Consider the following 19,205-nt stretch of genomic DNA (forward strand, 5'->3'; position numbering starts at 1 on the left):
GATTTAAACCTTGTAATGTTAGCAACTTTGAGGACCCTTGTCAAAATAACAAAGAATAACTCTGTGAAATCTTCACAGTTAAGTTTTGTGCGGTTCGCAATGTTGGCCGCGACATTGTTTTTTACTTTGTGACATTAGCAACTTCAAGAGCCTTTGCCAAAATAACAAAATAGAACTCTGCTGAATCTACACGGCTAAAGTTTGGGGGTTGACAGTGTTCACAACCACATTGATTTAAACCTTGTAATGTTAGCAACTTTGAGGACCCTTGTCAAAATAACAAAGAATAACTCTGTGAAATCTTCACAGTTAAGTTTTGTGCGGTTCGCAATGTTGGCCGCGACATTGTTTTTTACTTTGAGACATTAGCAACTTCAAGAGCCTTTGCCAAAATAACAAAATAGAACTCTGCTGAATCTACACGGCTAAAGTTTGGGGGTTGACAGTGTTCACAACCACATTGATTTAAACCTTGTAATGTTAGCAACTTTGAGGACCTTTGTCAAAATAACAAAGAATAACTCTGCGAAATTTTCACAGTTAAGTTTTGTGCGGTTCGCAATGTTGGCCGCCACATTGTTTTTTACTTTGTGACATTACCAATTTTAAGCGCCTTTGTCAAAATAACAAAATAGAACTCTGCGGAATCTACACGGATAAAGTTTGAGGGTTGACAGTGTTCACAACCACATTGATTTAAACCTTGTAATGTTAGCAACTTTGAGGACCTTTGTCAAAATAACAAAGAATAACTCTGCGAAATCTTCACAGTTAAGTTTTGTGCGGTTCGCAATGTTGGCCGCCACATTGTTTTTTACTTTGTGATATTAGCAACTTCAAGAGCTTTTGTCAAAATAACAAAATAGAACTCTGCGGAATCTACACGGCTAAAGTTTGGAGGTTGACAGTGTTCACAACCACATTGATTAATACCTTGTGATTTTAGCAACTTTGAGAGAGCCTTTGTCAAAATCACAAAAGAGAACTCTTAACTACAAATTTTAAGTTGATTTACAATGTTTGCAGGTGTTACAAGGGTAAATAATCCAATAATAGGTTTTTGTTTTAACCTTTTCACCGCCAAAGACGGAAAATCACGTCAGCGGAAAGTCGTACCACTGACGCCACGACATTTGCTCCTATTAGAAAACCATACATTTGGTTTATTGCTTGGCGTCTGGTCTGAGTCACGTCGAATTACTTCGCTGCTTGGCGTTGAAACGGTTAAGACATATTAAATATACTAGCTGTTGCCCGCGACTTCGTACGCGTGGATTTGTATGTTGGTGGTTATATATTTTAAATGAGCATAGAACATTATGCAGCAAAAGATATCAGTAGGGACGGTAAATCATTTGTTAATAATTATACAGCGCATGAAATTTGTCTTTCACAAAGTACAAAGTTTCAAGCCCCTAGCTGAAAAAAATTGTTCGCGATATAAACCCTCTCAACACTCAGATTTTCAAGTCCACTATTTAAAAAAAATGTTCGCTCCCACTGCAAACTTTATTAATACAAACTTTTCAAACACGGTGCAATCAGTTTTCGTCTATTTTAATATAATGCCCTTTTACCAAGTTTCATGTTCCTAGCTAAAACGAAAACTTGTACTACATATAAACTTATATACATCCCCTTTTTAACACCCTTAAGGGTAGAATTATTAAGAACGTTGAAATAACCTTTTTTGTAATATTATACAATGCCTTTCTGAGAAATTTCAATAAGCATTTGTAATGAATTCAAACTTTCAACCCCTTTTTAACTCTTTTAAGGGATGAATATTTAAAAACGCTTAAATTACTTTTCTTGTATTCTAATAATATGCCTTCATACAAAGACTTCTTAGTCCTGTACTCAAAAAAAGGTTTGATCTCCATACAAACTATCAAATAGGGCTTACAAGTTACAAGGGAAGCTTACAAGTTTCCACACATTTTTTTTTTTCGTGGTTGGGTAGATAATGTGTTTGTGTTCCAAAAATTGGTAATTTCTAGAAAAAGGCTTCGTTTTTGGGACATGGTGTTGTATAACTTTTTAATGTGGAATTTAACAAGCTTTCGTTTCGCTATACACAGTATTCACATTAAACCCAGATATTCCGAGAAAAAAAGAAAAACCAAAAAAGACTTATACTTTTCAAGATGGCGTTTGATCCCCGTGGACCCGAAGCTCCAATTTTATGACACGCAAACAGGGATCCCTGAAATTGTAGGTGTCAAATTTCATTACTGTCACTATTATTTAAACCCCATTTAAGACCTAAAATCTGTTTTTGTAGTCACATTTTTAAGTTTTACACATTTTTCCTCCACTTATTTTAGTAAATTTGTATTGCATAGCACTCGTGTACTAATTATGGATCTACTGATGTCTATTTGATTGAAATCCACTCAATAGTTTAGGCGCTAGAAGTAAAAATATGATTTACTATTCGGCGGCTATTCAAGGCGGCTGTATTAATTTTGTCTGAGTCGTAGCACGGTACGCTTATCACCATGCCTGTCACGTTCTAACAAGTATGTGAGTGCGAAAGTGACGGACTTAGTGATAGGGGAAACCATGCTGCGCGGGCTCTAGATTTAGCGACAGCGTCAGTGACAACGTCATGCTCGCGGCCCGCCAGCGCCGCGCTCACAACCCGCCCGCACCGATCTCTCTAGATAAGCAATTATTACCTAAAATAGTTTTTAATCTAACTGCTCTTTGAATCTGTCAAATGCTCACACATAATAAATTATAACCTTCTGTACGTACTACGTGCTGCCCGCACAGCATGGTTTCCCCTATCACTAAGTCCGTCACTTTCGCACTCACATACTTGTTAGAACGTGACAGGCATGGTGATAAGCGTACCGTGCTATGACTCCACTCTCCAGGTTTGCAGTTTTTTATAAGGAACAACGTACTTAATTATTATTATTTGTACTTAGTACCTACTTACTAATGCCTTTACCCTAAAAACGGAATTCTAAGAAAGGTATTTGATTGCTCAAGTCGCAATGTTAGAATTGCGGAATTTACAAGGGAAAAATTTCTCAAGTTAATAATTTCACAACTTTTACATTGCGAAATAATATAAGCATTGCTAGAAACACAATGTTAACTTTGTTAAAATAGTGATGTTGACTAGTCCTTTGCAAAATTGACAAAAGAATCGTTCATTTCGCTGGCAACATTCGTACGGTTAGGATGCGTGACAAATCGCTAACAACGGAACGTATTTATTTAGTGATTATTATTGTCTTTTCAAACAACGAACCGTTCACGTTGTTAAAAATATAAGGAAATAGTTTCTTTAAAGTTAAGACAGTTATAGGTAAATAGTAAATATAAAGGATGGACGACTTAAGTGTGTTTCTGTTCAACTGTGATTTGATACACCTTTTTGGATCGCTAAACGGTAAGTTATAATTTGTATTTACATAGTTCTAACTAGTTACTATTGTAGTTAATGTAATGTGACTGTCGTTGCTAATCGATATTTGTTTCATCCTAATAAACTATTCGAAGTCGAAGATTTCTTAAATCGAATTTAAAACAATTATTTTTAGGTTATTTTTGAATTGCAATGTTGGACCATTTTTTTTTACACGACTGCCCAAATAAAGCAATGTATTGTTGTAGACATTATAGCTCCATCGAAATGGCCATTTACTTCTTATTTTTCTTGAAATCATGGAAAATACACGTTGCAATGAAATTATGGCACTTTGAAGCCCCATGGACAAATATATCTGCAAAAATATTGCCGGCATTGTTACCGCCATGACAGTGCAGTGTAGTGGGTTAAATTTATGCAATATGCAGTACTTATTATTTATCTCTATGCTTATAGATCAGGGCGCGGATCTCGATTTTTTATTGAACGCAAACGACCATGAGTTGTCGTTATTGGTCCCGGCAGCAGTTCAAAAAGGGAAACTGCGTATGGCGTTAGACCGTGAGAGAGAACGCGTGAGCAGTTTCATTTTTTCGTATACCTACTTGATTCAAAATTTAGATGTTTTCATTACTTTGAATCAATTTTTAACCGACTTCAAAAAAGGAGGAGGTTATCAATTCGACCGTTTTTTTTTTTGTATGTATGTTACGTCATAACTCCGTCATTGGTGAACCGATTTGGAAAATTGTTTTTTTTGTTTGAATGTGTATAGTCCCAAGTTGGTCCCGTTTTTGTCAAAACCCAGTTTTGATGATGGGATCCATGAGGAATCCAGGGAAAAATTCTTGAATCTTATAGGCATACATATAGCGATTTTTGTATTTTCATTAATGAATCTAGTATTCACGTTCAGAAAAACTGACATTTAATGAAGTGGAACTGCTGATGATGATCAAAACGAAACTCTTTAACGATGCATAGTTCACTTTGACGATTTGTCCTCTTCGTTATGTTTACTAAGCCAGTAAGATTTATAAAGAATTTTTTATCAAGGTTAAGTCTGATGATGGAGATACAGCGACTTTTGTATTTTCATCAATAAACTAAGCATTAACAATTAAATAGTGCCATTTGATAAATAAATAAAAATAAATAAAATAATGTGAATGGGCATTATGGTTAAATTAATCACTCCTAATTTTATTTTATAGAGAGGAGTTACAAAAGATCCGAGGGATGTAGATGTACAGCAAGTTATAGCTCCAATTAAAAAGCAAGACTCCTTTGTGATTCCATCAAGTAGCCAAAAATCTAGTACATCCTCTGTTGTTACAACATCAACTGAATTATTGGTAATTATAATAATATTTATCTTTACTCTGTATTTAAGGTGGATCATGTTTTTGTTATGCAGAGGGAGTCAACTGTCTGTTCAATCCCCGGTCAGGGCAAATATTTGTGTGATAAACACGAGTATTTGTTCCTGAGTCTTAGGTGTTTTCTATGTATTAAACTATATAAGTATTTATATCGTCACTAGTACCCATATTACAAGTAGGCCAGGAAATAAATACATTTCACAGAATAATTATATTAAGGTACATTATTATTTTGGGTCAAATTATTTCAACTTATTTTAATACGAATTACTCCGACTAATTTATAATACATTTAATTATAATCATATATTTTTAGGGTTCCGTACCCAAAGGGTAAAAACGGGACCCTATTACTAAGACTCCGCTGTCCGTCTGTCTGTCTGTCACTAGGCTGTATCTCATGAACCGTGATAGCCAGACAGTTGTCATTTTCACAGATGATGTATTTCTGTTGCCGCTATAACAACAAATACTATAAAGTACGGAACCCTCGGTGCTCGAGTCCGACTCGCAATTGGCCGGTTTTTTACTATCCAAAAGATTAAAAGTGTAAGCTATTTCTATCATATGTAGTCAATATGAATGTTTTGTTTTTAAGTCTAAAATAAATAAATAACGTTTAGTTTGGGACTAGGTTGATTTTCTGAATAAGATTGTCTCCAAATATTTATTTTATGTATTTATTTTATGTAAATATTATGATTGTGCCCAAATAGTAAATACCCACATGACGTGACTTCTAGTTCTTTAGTAACTTAGTGCTTACTTGATTTTCAGGAATGGGACATCAATTGTGACGATTTACAGTTTATAGATGCAAGCAAACTCATAGGGGCTATAACTGGCGGAAATCTTAAACAAATTTTAGAGACATCCAGTATTGGGAAACCTCTAATCAATAAAAAGGTATTATCGTCTAGTGACCGAAAGATACTGACGGCCCTTATTGTTGAGGCTGAGGTGCGGAAATTGAAAGAAAACACTGACCCAATACGAAAAGAAACCTGGGATACGTGGACATCAGAAATTATAAAGCTTTTCCCAGGTGAAACAAAGGGGGTATATTATAATCCTTTTCGTCTTGTTGATGGAAAAGCTATCCAGGCCAGTGGCCTGATAGTGAACCGATTAATAACAGTACGCAGAAAATTAAATGCAGAAATCCGCAGCCGCAGCAGAAGTCGTAACAGCAGTAATAGCGACAAGAGCAGCGACAGCAGCGGAGACCAAAACAAGAGAAAAAAATCTGCTGTCAAATCTTCTAATGCACGGGTTAGACCTTTTCCTGACACCTTTCAAACAATAAGTACCAATCAAGACTCTGAAAAAGATACCGTGCAGTGGTTGAAGCACTCTTCTTCACCGAGAGAATTGGTAGAAACAAAATGGAACAGTTGTCTACATGAACGCATGGCTGCACTGCAAGAAGGCGACCATGTTAGTTATTTGAGCATCTTCCCAGCACTGCAATGTCCTTGGGGCTATGAATTGGTGAGTCAATGATAATACTAATCAATCAAGTGTCTTCATGCCAGACTTCATGACATCACCAGGCAGAAGTCATCAATTTGTGTTAAGTTATTTTTATACCCAACTGCAGAAAGGAGGTTAAGTTTTTCAAGCGTATGTATGTATGTATCTTTAATTATTTGGCACGCTCTACTGCCTAAACCATTTAGCGGAGTTTAACATATGAGGTGTCATTACATTTGTCTCAGTTTTGCGAGTAAATCCATACTAATATTATAAATGCGAAAGTGTGTCTATCTGTGGCGGGTGGAGTCGCGGGCTAGTAGATTATATTATTATTATGCAGTCGGGTTATTGATTTTCATTTTAAATACTCATATATACACTAGCAACATTTCTCGTTGTATGATTATGAATGATGATTGATGACTAGCAACATTTTTGATTTTGTGAAAGAGCTTTTAAGCTCTAATTGAATAACAAATGTTTGATTTCTGTTTATTTTCAGCTGGCCAGTGACTTTGACAAAATATACCCTGAAATAGAAGGAAAGTTCGAAGAAAATTTCCCGGTAGTGAAAGGTCGCCTGCTATCATTACTAGATGAGAAGGCTCAACAGCTAACACGACCTGACACTTCTATTCAAACTGTTTTGGATCTTGCAACTTGTAAGTTATATTATCGTTTTTTTGTCAAATAGTGTCTTTATTGCCTCTATATGTAAATACAGTATGTACAGTGAGCTTCGAAATTGCATACACTGTACATACTAGGGTGGCTCTAAAAAACCTTTTGTTTTATTTTGTTACACTCATTTTGCTGAAAAAATATTCCCAATTTTGTAACTTTAACTACAAGAGGATGCGTATTTATTATTTAGATTTTTATTTATGTATCTGTTTACACACCATTTGAATATTTGATTTATAAGTTTTGAAGTAAAAAAAAAAAACAATTTCATTTCTATTTTTTGTAATTTTTCAAAAGGTAGATTTTTTTAAATTCACCTAAAAATTCATAAAAATTTGAAATAAAAATGTTTTTTTACTTAATAACTTATAAATCACATTTTCAAATTATGGGAATAAAAATTGTAGTTGAGATAAAGTTGTGATTGATCAACAAAATAAGGGGGTAGAGCTTGAATTTTTCCCATACACACGTGAACCACCCTGGTACATACGTTTTATTTGTTCAGCCATATAGATTATATAGAAGTAAGTACCTAAGCATAACGTTCAAGTTCTTGCAAGGGGCTCGAGTTTGTTAATATTCTTACTCCCGGAGTAACACAGAATCACACTTGCGAAGAAAAAACTAAATTTTATGCGAAAAAATTCTTAAATACGGTGACATTTCAAACATTCGTCCGCCATATTGTGATTTTTTGCCAAGTTAGGCATCTAAGGCACATACCCATCCGGCATTCAGCCACGATTGAAAATTGAGTAAGAATATTATTTTGAACAGCTATTAAATTAATTAACCGAAATATCTAATTATAAACGTCAGTATTTTAAAAGTAAAACTCATGTATACCTACTTGGTTCATATTAAGTAGTAATAGTAGTAGTTATGACATAATAAAAAAAAAGCTGTAACTCCCTAGAGAGTTACACCTTTTTTTCACAATCCATAACTCCTGCGGGAACAATATAGGCCTTTGTCCTTTAGTACACCTGCATGATATTAGATCTTTTTCGAGCAAGTGTGATGAAAATAACATATTATATACAGGGTAGATTTTTTTAACGACACCTGTAGGCCGAGCACATGATTGACGCGACAGTATCTCGCCGCGAGATAGACTACCCGTCTTTTACTAACTGTATGAATTTAAAGGCGACGGGTAGTCTATGTCGCGGCGAGATACTCTCGCGCCAATCATGTGCTAGCCCGGCTGGAAGTGAAGTAGGTACTATAGATAGAGGAGATGACGAATTTTACTCAATAGAAACTTTACCTTAAGTAACCGTTAACCATACTAAGTATTAATTATTTTTGCAGCGGGGGAGGAACAAGCGAATGTTGCGACTTTTCTGGCAGTTCCCCTGTTGCTGAAACAAATGCACACTGTTCCCGTGAAAGGAGTCAGAAAACCCTGGAACCCGTCTAGATTAGAAGTAAGCAACGCGTTTTTAAGCTTGGTGCCATCTACATCGGACCTTCAAAGCCACTTCAGTGAACGGAAGGCCACATTGCAGGAAAAAAAATTGCCTGTTCTTCCATATTTGGTTGCTGTTGGGGCTTGCTGGCAGGATGTTACGCAGTATGATTTAATAATCTCTGAAGACATCAGGTACACGTTTCCCAGCATTTGTAAAGCTGTTTCAAATACTTTTAAGATTCTATGGGCATTAGACTTACCATATTCAAAAGATTGTGCCCCAGTCTGGATGTTTATCCAAAGAAGTATATATGTAATGAAGAGCAAGTTTGACACTGAAGGCACTCCTATGCTAGATTTGCTTGCTTCTGTTTCTAACAGGCACGATGGTGCTGTGTGCAATATGTAAAAGGTCTTTTGTCCAAATGAAGCAATTTAAAACCCATTTTACATTTTATCATCCAGGTAAATGTTATATTTGTCCAAACATGGATTGTGGGAGAACTTATCAACTCTACAATTCATTTAGGCGTCATTATTTGAAAGAACATTCAGATTCTTCTATGTTACAACAGGCTTCAAGTGTACAGGATTTTGCTATTGGACAAGAGACCTCTCCCGTGAATAATGATCCATTACATAATGTGTGTAGCGCAACCGAGTTTCAAATTAAAGAAAATAATAGTACTATACAGAGTGATAGCAAACACAACACACCGCCGCTAAGCGACAGTTTAGGTCAACTTTTCTCATCCCTGTATAGTAATCCCCATTTGCCGAACAATGTGCTAGATACAGTTTATAGCGGTATTCACAACATGTTCACTATGTCAATCAGACCTCTGTTACCAGTAACTTCTAGCTCTGCCGTAGCAAAACTGACAACCGATCTAGAGATGTTTAGTTCAACTTATAAACGACATCAGTTCTTTGAAAGTAAGGGTACTTTAGTTAATCCTGAGCCTTATACTGTAGGGCGACGATTTGATTACGTAAAAAAAAAAGGTAAAACTTATTACCAAGCAGTAGAGTGCATAGCCCATAAAATACCTATTAGAGATGTGTTGCACAAATTTTTTTCGTTGCCTAACATACTTCATGAGACCATCGATGCTATGAAAAAACTGATGGCTCATGACACGTCAAACAGTATAGAGCATTATATGCATGGTTCATTTTGGAGACAGAAAAATCATGGAGATAAGATAGTCATGCCCATATTTTTGCAAATTGACGATTTCGAGACTTTGAACCCTTTGGGTAGTCATAGTGGTGTGCACAAACTAGGAGCCGCATACATTTCTCTTCCTTGCCTGCCGTACTATTGTGCCTCTCTGTTAGGTAACATATTTTTAGTCTTACTCTATCATTCCACTGACAGAGTGGAATTTGGGAATCGTATAATATTTCAGCCCCTGATTGACCAGTTTAATGATTTATTTAAGCATGGAATAGTTTTTGATTTGCCAGATTTCAAGGGCACAATTTACTTTGAGTTGTCATTAATTTTAGGAGATAATTTAGGCTTGCATAGTGTTTTAGGATTTGTTGAGAGTTTTTCAAGCAATTTTCCTTGCAGAACATGCAAAGTAGAGAAAAAAGTCATGGCTAATCAGGTTTATGAAGATGAATCTCTCTTAAGGACCGAGTCAAATTACCAGGATGATTTAAAAACGAATAATTCATCTCTGACAGGCGTCAAAGAAAAATGTATATGGCTCGACATAGAAAATTTTAATTTATTTTCGCAAATGGGTTTTGATGTAATGCATGACATGCACGAAGGCTGTGCCAAATACGTCATGTGCTCTTTACTTGTGGTTTTTGTAGACAAAATGAAATATCTTACAATTGATATTGTTAATAACAAAATTTCCTCATTTCAATACGGTCCCGATAAAAAAGATAAGCCCGTCACGCTGGCCATGTCCAATTTACGAAAAGGCAATATACGTTTAAATGCTGCCGAAATGAGCACATTTTGCAAGTATTTTGGTGTAATGTTTGGTGATTTCATTCCAAGACATAATAAATATTGGCAACTGTATATTCAATTAATGACTGTTTTAGATTTTATTATGTCACCCCGTTTTGTATCTGAGCAAATAGACTATTTTAAGTATATGATCGCTGACTTTTGCGAAATGTACATCACACTGTTTAACCAAAGTCTTAAGCCTAAATTTCACAATTTACTGCACTATCATTCGGCAATGTTACGTTTTGGTCCCTTGAGATTTCTGTCTTCAATGCGCTACGAAGCTAAACATCGCTTCAACAAGTTAGCTGCAAAATCAACAAATAACCGAATTAACATGACACTGACAGTAGCTCGAAAGCATCAGTTGATGTTAAATGACATATTCTTGAAAGAAACTATTCGTTCGCCTCTTTCGTTTGGGGGCCAAGCAGAAGTACCAGTTAGTGAATGTAAACAGATTTTAGATCAAATGCAATGGTCAGATATTACAAAATTATATAAAGTGAGTTGGGCGGCAAAGTGTTCCGAGCGCTACCAAGTAAATTCTGTAATAGTTACTGCTATTAATGAAGAAAACATTTATTTTTCCAAAATTGATGACATATATGTTGATGGAGTGTCTAAGATTAGTTTCAAGGCTAAGCCTTTACAAACAATTGGTTTTGATAATCATTACCATGCTTATAATGTACTGGACTCATTACAATCATCACACATATACATTGATCAAGACACCATGCAGTATCCGTTTTTGTGCAACTGTGTAGTCATTGGGCATAACATTAATCTTCCTGAGTATCATATCGTACTCAGTAAACCGATTTAATTAACCCAACTAGAGTAAGATTTAATAATTTGTAGTAATAGTAAGTATGATTACAATTACTTATGCAGGTATAATGCATACCCTAACTCAGTTTAGTAAATTAAGTTCAAAAGGGCCGTGGAACATTACAGTGTTAACAATTCCTATTTTAAACATATTTTTGTTCGTATTTTATTTTACAGGAAGTAATCAAATGTTATATTACGGTAAATATGTAATGATTATTGATGGGAATAGCCCTCATTATGAAAACAGTTTTGTTCATGCAGTGATAATATGCTAATAACCCAAAAAAAAATAAAAAATCTGCGGATATAATTCGTGGTTTGGAAAATCCCCCCCCCTACACCCTCGAGGACTTTTAGTATGTTTATCTGGACACCACAAGGTATAAATAACTATACCAATTTTCAAAACAACACGAATTATTTCTGCTGATTGATATTTTCGGCTTAATTTGACGTGGCTATAAGTTTAGTTTCTATTTAAACGATATGTAACTACAGTTGTGGCCCTAAGCGCCACTTGCACCATCCTACTAACTAATGAGGGGTTAACCGGTTAACCCCTCATTAGTTAGTAGGATGGTGCAAGTGGCGCTAGATTGTTGTGTTAGGAAACACCTTGCATGTAAGTAGTGACCTGATGTATGAATAGCGTTGTCACTATAATATTGACAGTAAGGTACAGAACTGCACGGGGTGGGTCACGTTATACTGTTGTTGGTTATTACCAGTACTTAGGTTAGGTTAGGTTAGGTTAACAGCAGGTAGATATATCGTCGGGTGATAAGCAAAAGTCACTAAGTACCACCACAAGTTCATAGCCATAGTGAACCGTAATATTATGCGAATAAGGTTGATTTTTGTTTAATTATTTTTCAGTAGTTAGTGAGTTTTGCTTGTTACCTGACGGTATGCTAATTATTATTATTTGTTCACATTTAGCGGGTTCGATTCCCGGATCAGCCAGGCGATTTTTCTTAATTATTTGCAATTCGTATTGTTTTGAAATAAAAATGAAAGGAAGCTATTTTTACTTCTACTCGTCAAATATATGGTCATACTTCTAATCCATTCGCATCCATTTAACTTTGAAATAGTAGGTACAGTCAGCTTCAAATAGCCAGCCAAAGTCGCCAAATATGTCGCAACACACCTTTCTTGCCATGGGAATAAGGTTGTGTTTCGATATATTTGGCGAGTTGTCACCAAATATTTGACGAGTGGAAGTAAAAATAGCTTCATTTCTATATTTATTTAAAAACAATACGAACTACATTCAAAGAATTTGAAAAAAGTCGCCTGGCTGATCCGGGAATCGAACCCGCTTTTTTAGTACTTCTAAAGCGGGTTCGATTCCCGGATCCCGCTGACGGTACTTCTGTATAGTGGCTAGAGGGTAAATAGTATTTAAATAGGTATTTTAGTGTTGAATAATAATCACTTTTATATTCGACTCCGTATATTAAAATAACCAGTTAACTGTACAATGGTTCAGGCGGGACTGGCGTCCCGTTGATCCGTTCCTACGGATATGGGTTTTGGCTAATCAGATCAAATCGCGGTGCACGCGCGCTTGAATATGAGCTGACATAGCTTAACTGTTACTATACCGCTAAATGTGAAAAACAAAAAAAACCTTTCAATTTTACTGTACCGATCGAAAGGCTCAATCAAAGGGTTCTTCAAAATAACATAGCATCTTAAATAAATGTATGTAATTAAGCCTTCCGATCGGTACAGTAAATTGCAGGTCTTTCTTTCATTTAGCGGGTTCAATTCCCATTTTCGAAACACCGAGTGTTTGTTTTTGATTTACATATTAGTAAATAGTTGATTTTTCACTGGAAACTTTTAGTTTCCCATTATTATCTACATTATTTGTATTTTAGTGGGCAACATTTTTTTCTATTCTTACGGACCTGCAAACGTTTTTTAATAATAAAAGTTAGTTTTATAAATATTGTTGTATTTTTTCAGGTAGCTATTGTCGTTCGCGACTTTTGGCATTGCTAGTTCTGCAATGTTGAACGTAAACATTGCTATCCCCGCGATATTCCACTGCGGAGCTAGCAACGTCAGCATTGCTATCCCCGCAATATTCCACTGCGGAGCTAGCAACGTCTGAATTGCTATCCCCGCAATATTCCACTGCGGAGCTAGCAACGTCAGCATTGCTATCCCCGCAATATTCCACTGCGGAGCTAGCAACGTCAGCATTGCTATCCCCGCAATATTCCACTGCGGAGCTAGCAACGTTAGCATTGCTATCCCCGCAAAATTCCTCTGCGGAGCTAGCAACGTCAGCATTGCTATCCCCGCAATATTCCTCTGTGGAGCTAGCAATGTCAGCATTGCTATCCCCGCAATATTCCTCTGCGGAGCTAGCAACGTCAGCATTGCTATCCCCGCAATATTCCTCTGCGGAGCTAGCAATGTCAGCATTGCTATCCCCGCAATATTCCTCTGCGGAGCTAGCAATGTCAGCATTGCTATCCCCGCAATATTCCACTGCGGAACTAGCAACGTCAGCATTGCTATCCCCGAAATATTCCTCTGCGGAGCTAGCAACGTCAGCATTGCTATCCCCGCAATATTCCACTGCGGAACTAGCAACGTCAGCATTGCTATCCCCGCAATATTCCACTGCGGAGCTAGCAAAGTCAGTATTGCTATCCCCGCAATATTCCACTGCGGAGCTAGCAACGTCAGCATTGCTATCCCCGCAATATTCCTCTGCGGAGCTATCAACGTCAGCATTGCTATCCCCGCAATATTTCACTGCGGAACTAGCAACGTCAACATTGCTGTCCCCGCAATATTCTACTGCGGAACTAGCAGCGTCAGAATTGCTATCCCCGCAACATTCCACTGCGGAGTTAGCAACGTCAGTATTGCTATCCCCGCAATATTCCACTGCGGAGTTAGCAACGTCAGCATTGCTATCCCCGCAATATTCCACTGCGGAACTAGCAACGTCAACATTGCTGTCCCCGCAATATTCTACTGCGGAACTAGCAGCGTCAGAATTGCTATCCCCGCAATATTCCACTGCGGAGCTAGCAAAGTCAGTATTGCTATCCCCGCAATATTCCACTGCGGAGTTAGCAACGTCAGTATTGCTATCCCCGCAATATTCCATTGCGGAGTTAGCAACGTCAGCATTGCTATCCCCGCAATATTACACTGCGGAGCTAGCAACATTAACATTGCTATCCCCGCAATATTATTCTGCTGAGCTAACAATATCAACATTGATGACTTCTCTATTCCGTCTTTCAACTTTGCTAAAACTACGACTTCAAAGTAGTTTATATAACGAAGTTCACTTGATAAAACCACAAAATAAAAATTGCTAAAATAGCTATGTTCGGAATAGGCATCAAAGAAAAATTGTTAAAAACTAAATTTGTTAAATTAACAATGTTCATATTGCAATGTAAAGATTTGCTAAATTAGCAATGTTATAAATCACAACTTTTACTATGTATTATTGTCAACGTTATTTCACAATGTCGACATTGCTGAATATTCACAAAGTTAAAATTGCAAAATAGGAGCAGACAGAGTCAAATTGCGAGAAATGTTACGTTGTGAAATTAGCTATATGATTTTTCACAAAGTTGAAATTGCGAAATAGGAGCCGACAGAGTAAAATTGTGAAAAATTCGACTTTGTGAAATTCGCTATGTGCTTTTTCACAAAGTTAACGCTTTCGCTTTGTCATTTACGCAATTTTTTTTCGCAAAATTAAGCTTGCTGCGCCCGCAATTTGACTCTGTCGGCTCCTATTTAGCAACGTTTTTTTGTTATTTTCACAATAGTTTTCTCTGAGTGTGCTTTGAAACTTTGTACTTATATTACAATAGGATAAGATATATCTATCTAGGCCAGGAAATGAATGCTCAAAAAAGTTATAGAGGGAAATGCTTGGAACACAATTTTTGACTTCGTAGCTAGTTAGTGGGTGAACATATCAAAAGTCACCGCCCCGCCGGTGCCGGGGGGAGAGGGGGTTTGAAGGTTCCATTTTTCGGTTTTTCGATTATATGTATCTCGGAAACTATGCGTCTGAGCGACATGGCCACTTATACAAAATGATAATGATTTAATTTGTTACAAGTTTTATTTAAGTTTTTCGATATCATGTATGATTTTTGAGATATCCGCTCTTGAAGGTTTATTTAATGCTCTCATTTTTATCTTGATTAGCTACATTAGTGAAGCTGCTAGGCCGGGTTTGGTATCGTTTGGTATCGAAGGTGAATTTCGGCCAAGCTTGCTGCGGGCTCTTGTGTCTCATGTGAGTTTCCTTATGATAGTTAACAAGGTTTTTGTCGTAGCACTTAAGCGCTCAAATACGAAGTATTGTGATTAGGTTAGACATATCGTGTATTTTTTTTCTTGACTTGTGACACATTAATTTGTATTTGTTCTTATTTGCGTATATTTTGTCATAATCATTTAGTGCCTAAATGGACGCCCGCGAAATATGTATGTCCTTGTCATAATATTTATTTAAACAATTTATCGCAGATGCCTTTTTATGTGCATTATAAAGCCATAATGCGTTTTATGGGAAATTTATTTATTAATAAGGTCGATGCGGAAACACGTGTTTCTAAGTATATCTTCTTCTCGTCCATAAATAATCAATAAAGAACCCTATTCTGTCGTAACACTCGTAACTCACGCTCACGGCACGGTAACCGCTGCTGCTGTAGTCTTATGACATTTATTGCTAATAATATGCAAAGATTTTCTTCGAGAATGCCTACTTACTGTAAAGTGCAAAACGATATTTTCTAAATATGTCGTCTTCTTAACCGACATAAAAAAACAGAGGAGGTTCTCAAGTGGACGCGTATAGACATATTTTTTTATGTGTGACCACGCATAACTTTTTACAGAGTAGTTCGATTTTGATAAATCTTTCTTTATTGGATAGGGTCTACTCCGAAGTTGGTCCCATATCGAGAGCTATGTAATGGCATAAACTCCTACTAGATGGCGTTTGTTGTCTGCTCGCAATTGAAAAGGATCATCTCACCTCTTGGGATCAACTCATACACCTTTCCCCTACTTGCGTTTAGTAGCAAATGTATGAACTCGTACTAAACACTAATCAATAAATCAGATCAAATAAATTGTAGGTTATTTTATGGAGGTCTGAAAAATTAACATTATTAAAGCTAAGTACGGCTGCCATCAGTTTGGCACTGACATAAACCCTAGCGTGAACGTAACTTACTTTCTATGCATCTCGCTCGTACTCGCATATTAGTGCGAGCGTGATTATAGAAAGTAAAATACGTAGAAGTTAGCGTATATGTCAGTTTTGACACTGTCAGTGACTCACGGGTACAGGAATACATCCTTGAAATTAACGGAGTTAAAAACAACGGTGTTTAAATGTAATTTTTTAACACACATTTCAAGCAATACTTAGACTAATTATCGAATTTTGAATGATAATGGTTAATAAATGCATATGTTATATGGTAAAACCACTATTTCGTGCGCTAAATTCTCAAAATGGTCACGGAAATACGAAAGGACCGATACGATATGGATCGGATATGTCAGTGTCAAAAGTAACGTTTCTTTAAACAAAAACGTCACTTGGTACTGACATATCCGATCCATATCTTATCTATATCTAGCCCTAATATCCGACGTATCTTAAAGTGCGAATCGGGCCGATACTTTTAGTAAGTGAGTCTAATGACGATAATAAACGTAGGTAATTGTCTCGCACCAGTTAGTATTATTATAATTGTGTAAAATACTTCTAATATCCTATAACTGTTCAAATTAGGTATTTATGTTACAAGGGCAACAGTCAATGAAACATGAATACAACTTGTCCGTGTCCCAAGTAACAACTTGTCGCAGGAAGTCCGCTTATTCTAGGCCTGGCCTGAAGAAGCGGGAGGATGTCCGGTAAGGTTGTATATGTATATGGCGGTTTCCATTCCGTTCCTCCCTTCCCTTGTGTTAGTAAACAGACTCAAAAGGTAGGTTAGGTTAGGTATGATAGAAGGTAGTTATGGTAAATCCAGGCAACATAAACGCTATAAACAGGAAAACCGCACAGCGTATATTACTTATATTTGAACTGGAATTTTCCCCATTATACCGTATAGTAAAGCGGAGCAGTGAAAAAAAACTATAATTTTAAACGCCTTAGTACGCGGCGTACTATTTGTATTGCCATTATGATCAGGCGTCACGAAAAACTTATGCTACCCGCTACTCTACTATGCCTCCTCTTCCCCCATGGTGCATGGCCGCAATTCACTTTTTGCTTGTTATCGAGTTCCACTACATGCATCTCTTTCCACAATATGTGAAACGGAGTTGGGCGGGACATGTTGCTAGGCAGAGTGATGGCAGGTGGACTAAAATGTTAACGGAATGGTGGCCGCTTTCGAATGAAAGAAGCCCCTGGCGTCCATCGGCTCGTTGGGTGGACGACATCCGGAAGATTGCGGGTCACTTCTAGATGAGATTAGCTCAGGACCGGGACAAGTGGCGTACTGGAAGAGAGGCCTATGCTCAGCAGTGGGCGATAAAGGGCTGATATGATGATGATGATGATGTGAAAGGAAAGTGGCGCAACGACGCAATACAATAACAAACCACGAAGTGAGTTGACTGTTACTATATTCTTAAAAATCCTCATATTATGAAATCTTAGCTAAAACAATAATATTCTAGAATTAGTCATTACTAAATTTTAATCACTACACTACTGACTAATATGGGTGCTTGCGTGATTCATGCGTTTACGGTTTATGTATGGGTACTTGTTTCATATTTATATAATACATATGAAATTATATATGCATGTTAAAAAATATGTACCGATATAAGTCAATTTAGGGGACAAAACGGTTCTCATATTCAAAATATAATGATGCAAATATACCAATGTACCTACATAGTTGGAATTTTTGAAGGTGTCCATATGCTACGAGATCTAGCTACGTTTCGGACATCGAAAAGAAATCTGAATAAGTATACCTTTTCTTTTCTTTTGACACTTTATTGACCCGCATAATAATGAACCGGTTCATTTTCGTAATAGGTACTCTTATGTCACTAAAAACCTTAAAGTGATAAGCAAACACTTACCCAATCGAAATTTGTCTAAGGAGAATGTGTTGATAGTACATCGGATGTTTTTAAACTCTAACAACACTGATGGTCGGGGTAAGAGGGGAGTCACATTGTTGTTCCCCAGTTCACTCAAGGCCGACTCTGCCGTGGGTTTCATGGCGCTAACGGAACCGTCACTTTCACTAAGTACTTGTTGACAGTTAACTGGCACTTTTTAAAACACTTGGACAGGTCCGCGTGTACCGGCCACGAGGCGGGGACTGGGGTAATGCGTGGTGACGCTGCTACCGCTCCGTATCGGTCGCTGTTATCCCAAGGGAATCTTCTAGGTTACCAAGTCCCAAGTTCAACGCGGTAAGTAGTAATCCATTCCGTCCGGATCTGTAAATAAAGGGAATATACCGTTAGTTATGATTTATTATCTAACTAACATGTGGTCGATAACGAGTGACCGCGATAAAGTCAATTAAAGCAAGGCCGCTGTGCTATAATATACTAGCTATACTATACCATCATATTAACCTATTCTCATTACCCGACTCCGCGGTAAGTGCTATGATTTTAACAGTGCATGGGTATGCGTATACTTAGGTATATAAGTACGTGCTTACTTATATTGTATGTATGTATAAACTCTTTATTGTACAAAACACAGAACACAAGTATGGCACAGAAAAACAAATATGGCATGGATATTGTATGTCTGTGTCGAGTATTTCATCGTATCTAAGGTCAAAATTATTGAACCGATTTTGGTGAATTGAATCAGGTATCAATCGAATCGGGTGACATTTTCAAAACTTACTAGACATTGAATAAAACTAAATGAAAATTTCTAATAGACCGTAGTCGGTTTTAAGTTTTTAAAATGTTGTTTATAAGATACACGTTGATACAAATTGAAGGCGACTTGGATATTTAATTTCAAAA

At 36.8% G+C, this 19,205-nt stretch overlaps 2 protein-coding genes across 3 annotated transcripts in view; one reads left to right on the forward strand and one right to left on the reverse strand.

Annotated features, from left to right (window-relative positions):
- The window catches only part of LOC134742487 (ATP-binding cassette sub-family G member 1-like), a 45,820-nt gene extending 27,387 nt beyond the window's left edge, over positions 1–18,433 (reverse strand). Inside the window, exon 1 of the mRNA XM_063675702.1 lies at positions 18,291–18,433. Coding sequence (XP_063531772.1) covers positions 18,291–18,432 — 142 coding nt within the window. The 5' untranslated portion in view covers position 18,433. The remainder of the gene's footprint in view (positions 1–18,290) is intronic.
- Positions 530–12,442, forward strand: LOC134742555 (uncharacterized). Of its 2 annotated transcripts, XM_063675772.1 has the most exons (6): positions 694–3,406; positions 3,842–3,960; positions 4,600–4,740; positions 5,545–6,258; positions 6,746–6,905; positions 8,245–12,442. In XM_063675772.1, exons 1-6 carry the CDS (start codon positions 3,343–3,345, stop codon positions 8,751–8,753), a joined length of 1,707 nt encoding a protein of 568 aa, XP_063531842.1. In that variant the 5' UTR covers positions 694–3,342; the 3' UTR covers positions 8,754–12,442. The 2 variants fall into 2 exon arrangements, 1 of the variants encoding a protein (XP_063531842.1); XR_010127950.1 differs by lacking the exons at positions 3,842–3,960; positions 5,545–6,258; positions 6,746–6,905; positions 8,245–12,442 and having other exon boundaries at positions 530–3,406; positions 4,600–5,512.
- Positions 18,434–19,205: the final 772 nt, after the last annotated feature.

This window comes from Cydia strobilella, chromosome 1 (genome assembly GCF_947568885.1).
Source record: "Cydia strobilella chromosome 1, ilCydStro3.1, whole genome shotgun sequence".
Lineage (NCBI taxonomy): Eukaryota > Metazoa > Arthropoda > Insecta > Lepidoptera > Tortricidae > Cydia > Cydia strobilella.

What these genes read in the sequence shown, in the direction of transcription:
- LOC134742555 (XM_063675772.1), top strand. Translation starts at nt 3,343, where the DNA reads ATGGACGACTTAAGTGTGTTTCTGTTCAACTGTGATTTGATACACCTT. An exon ending in CAACATCAACTGAATTATTG is followed by an intron (nt 4,741 to 5,544) that starts GTAATTATAATA and finishes CTTGATTTTCAG; the next exon opens with GAATGGGACATCAATTGTGA. An exon ending in TGTTTTGGATCTTGCAACTT is followed by an intron (nt 6,906 to 8,244) that starts GTAAGTTATATT and finishes TTATTTTTGCAG; the next exon opens with CGGGGGAGGAACAAGCGAAT.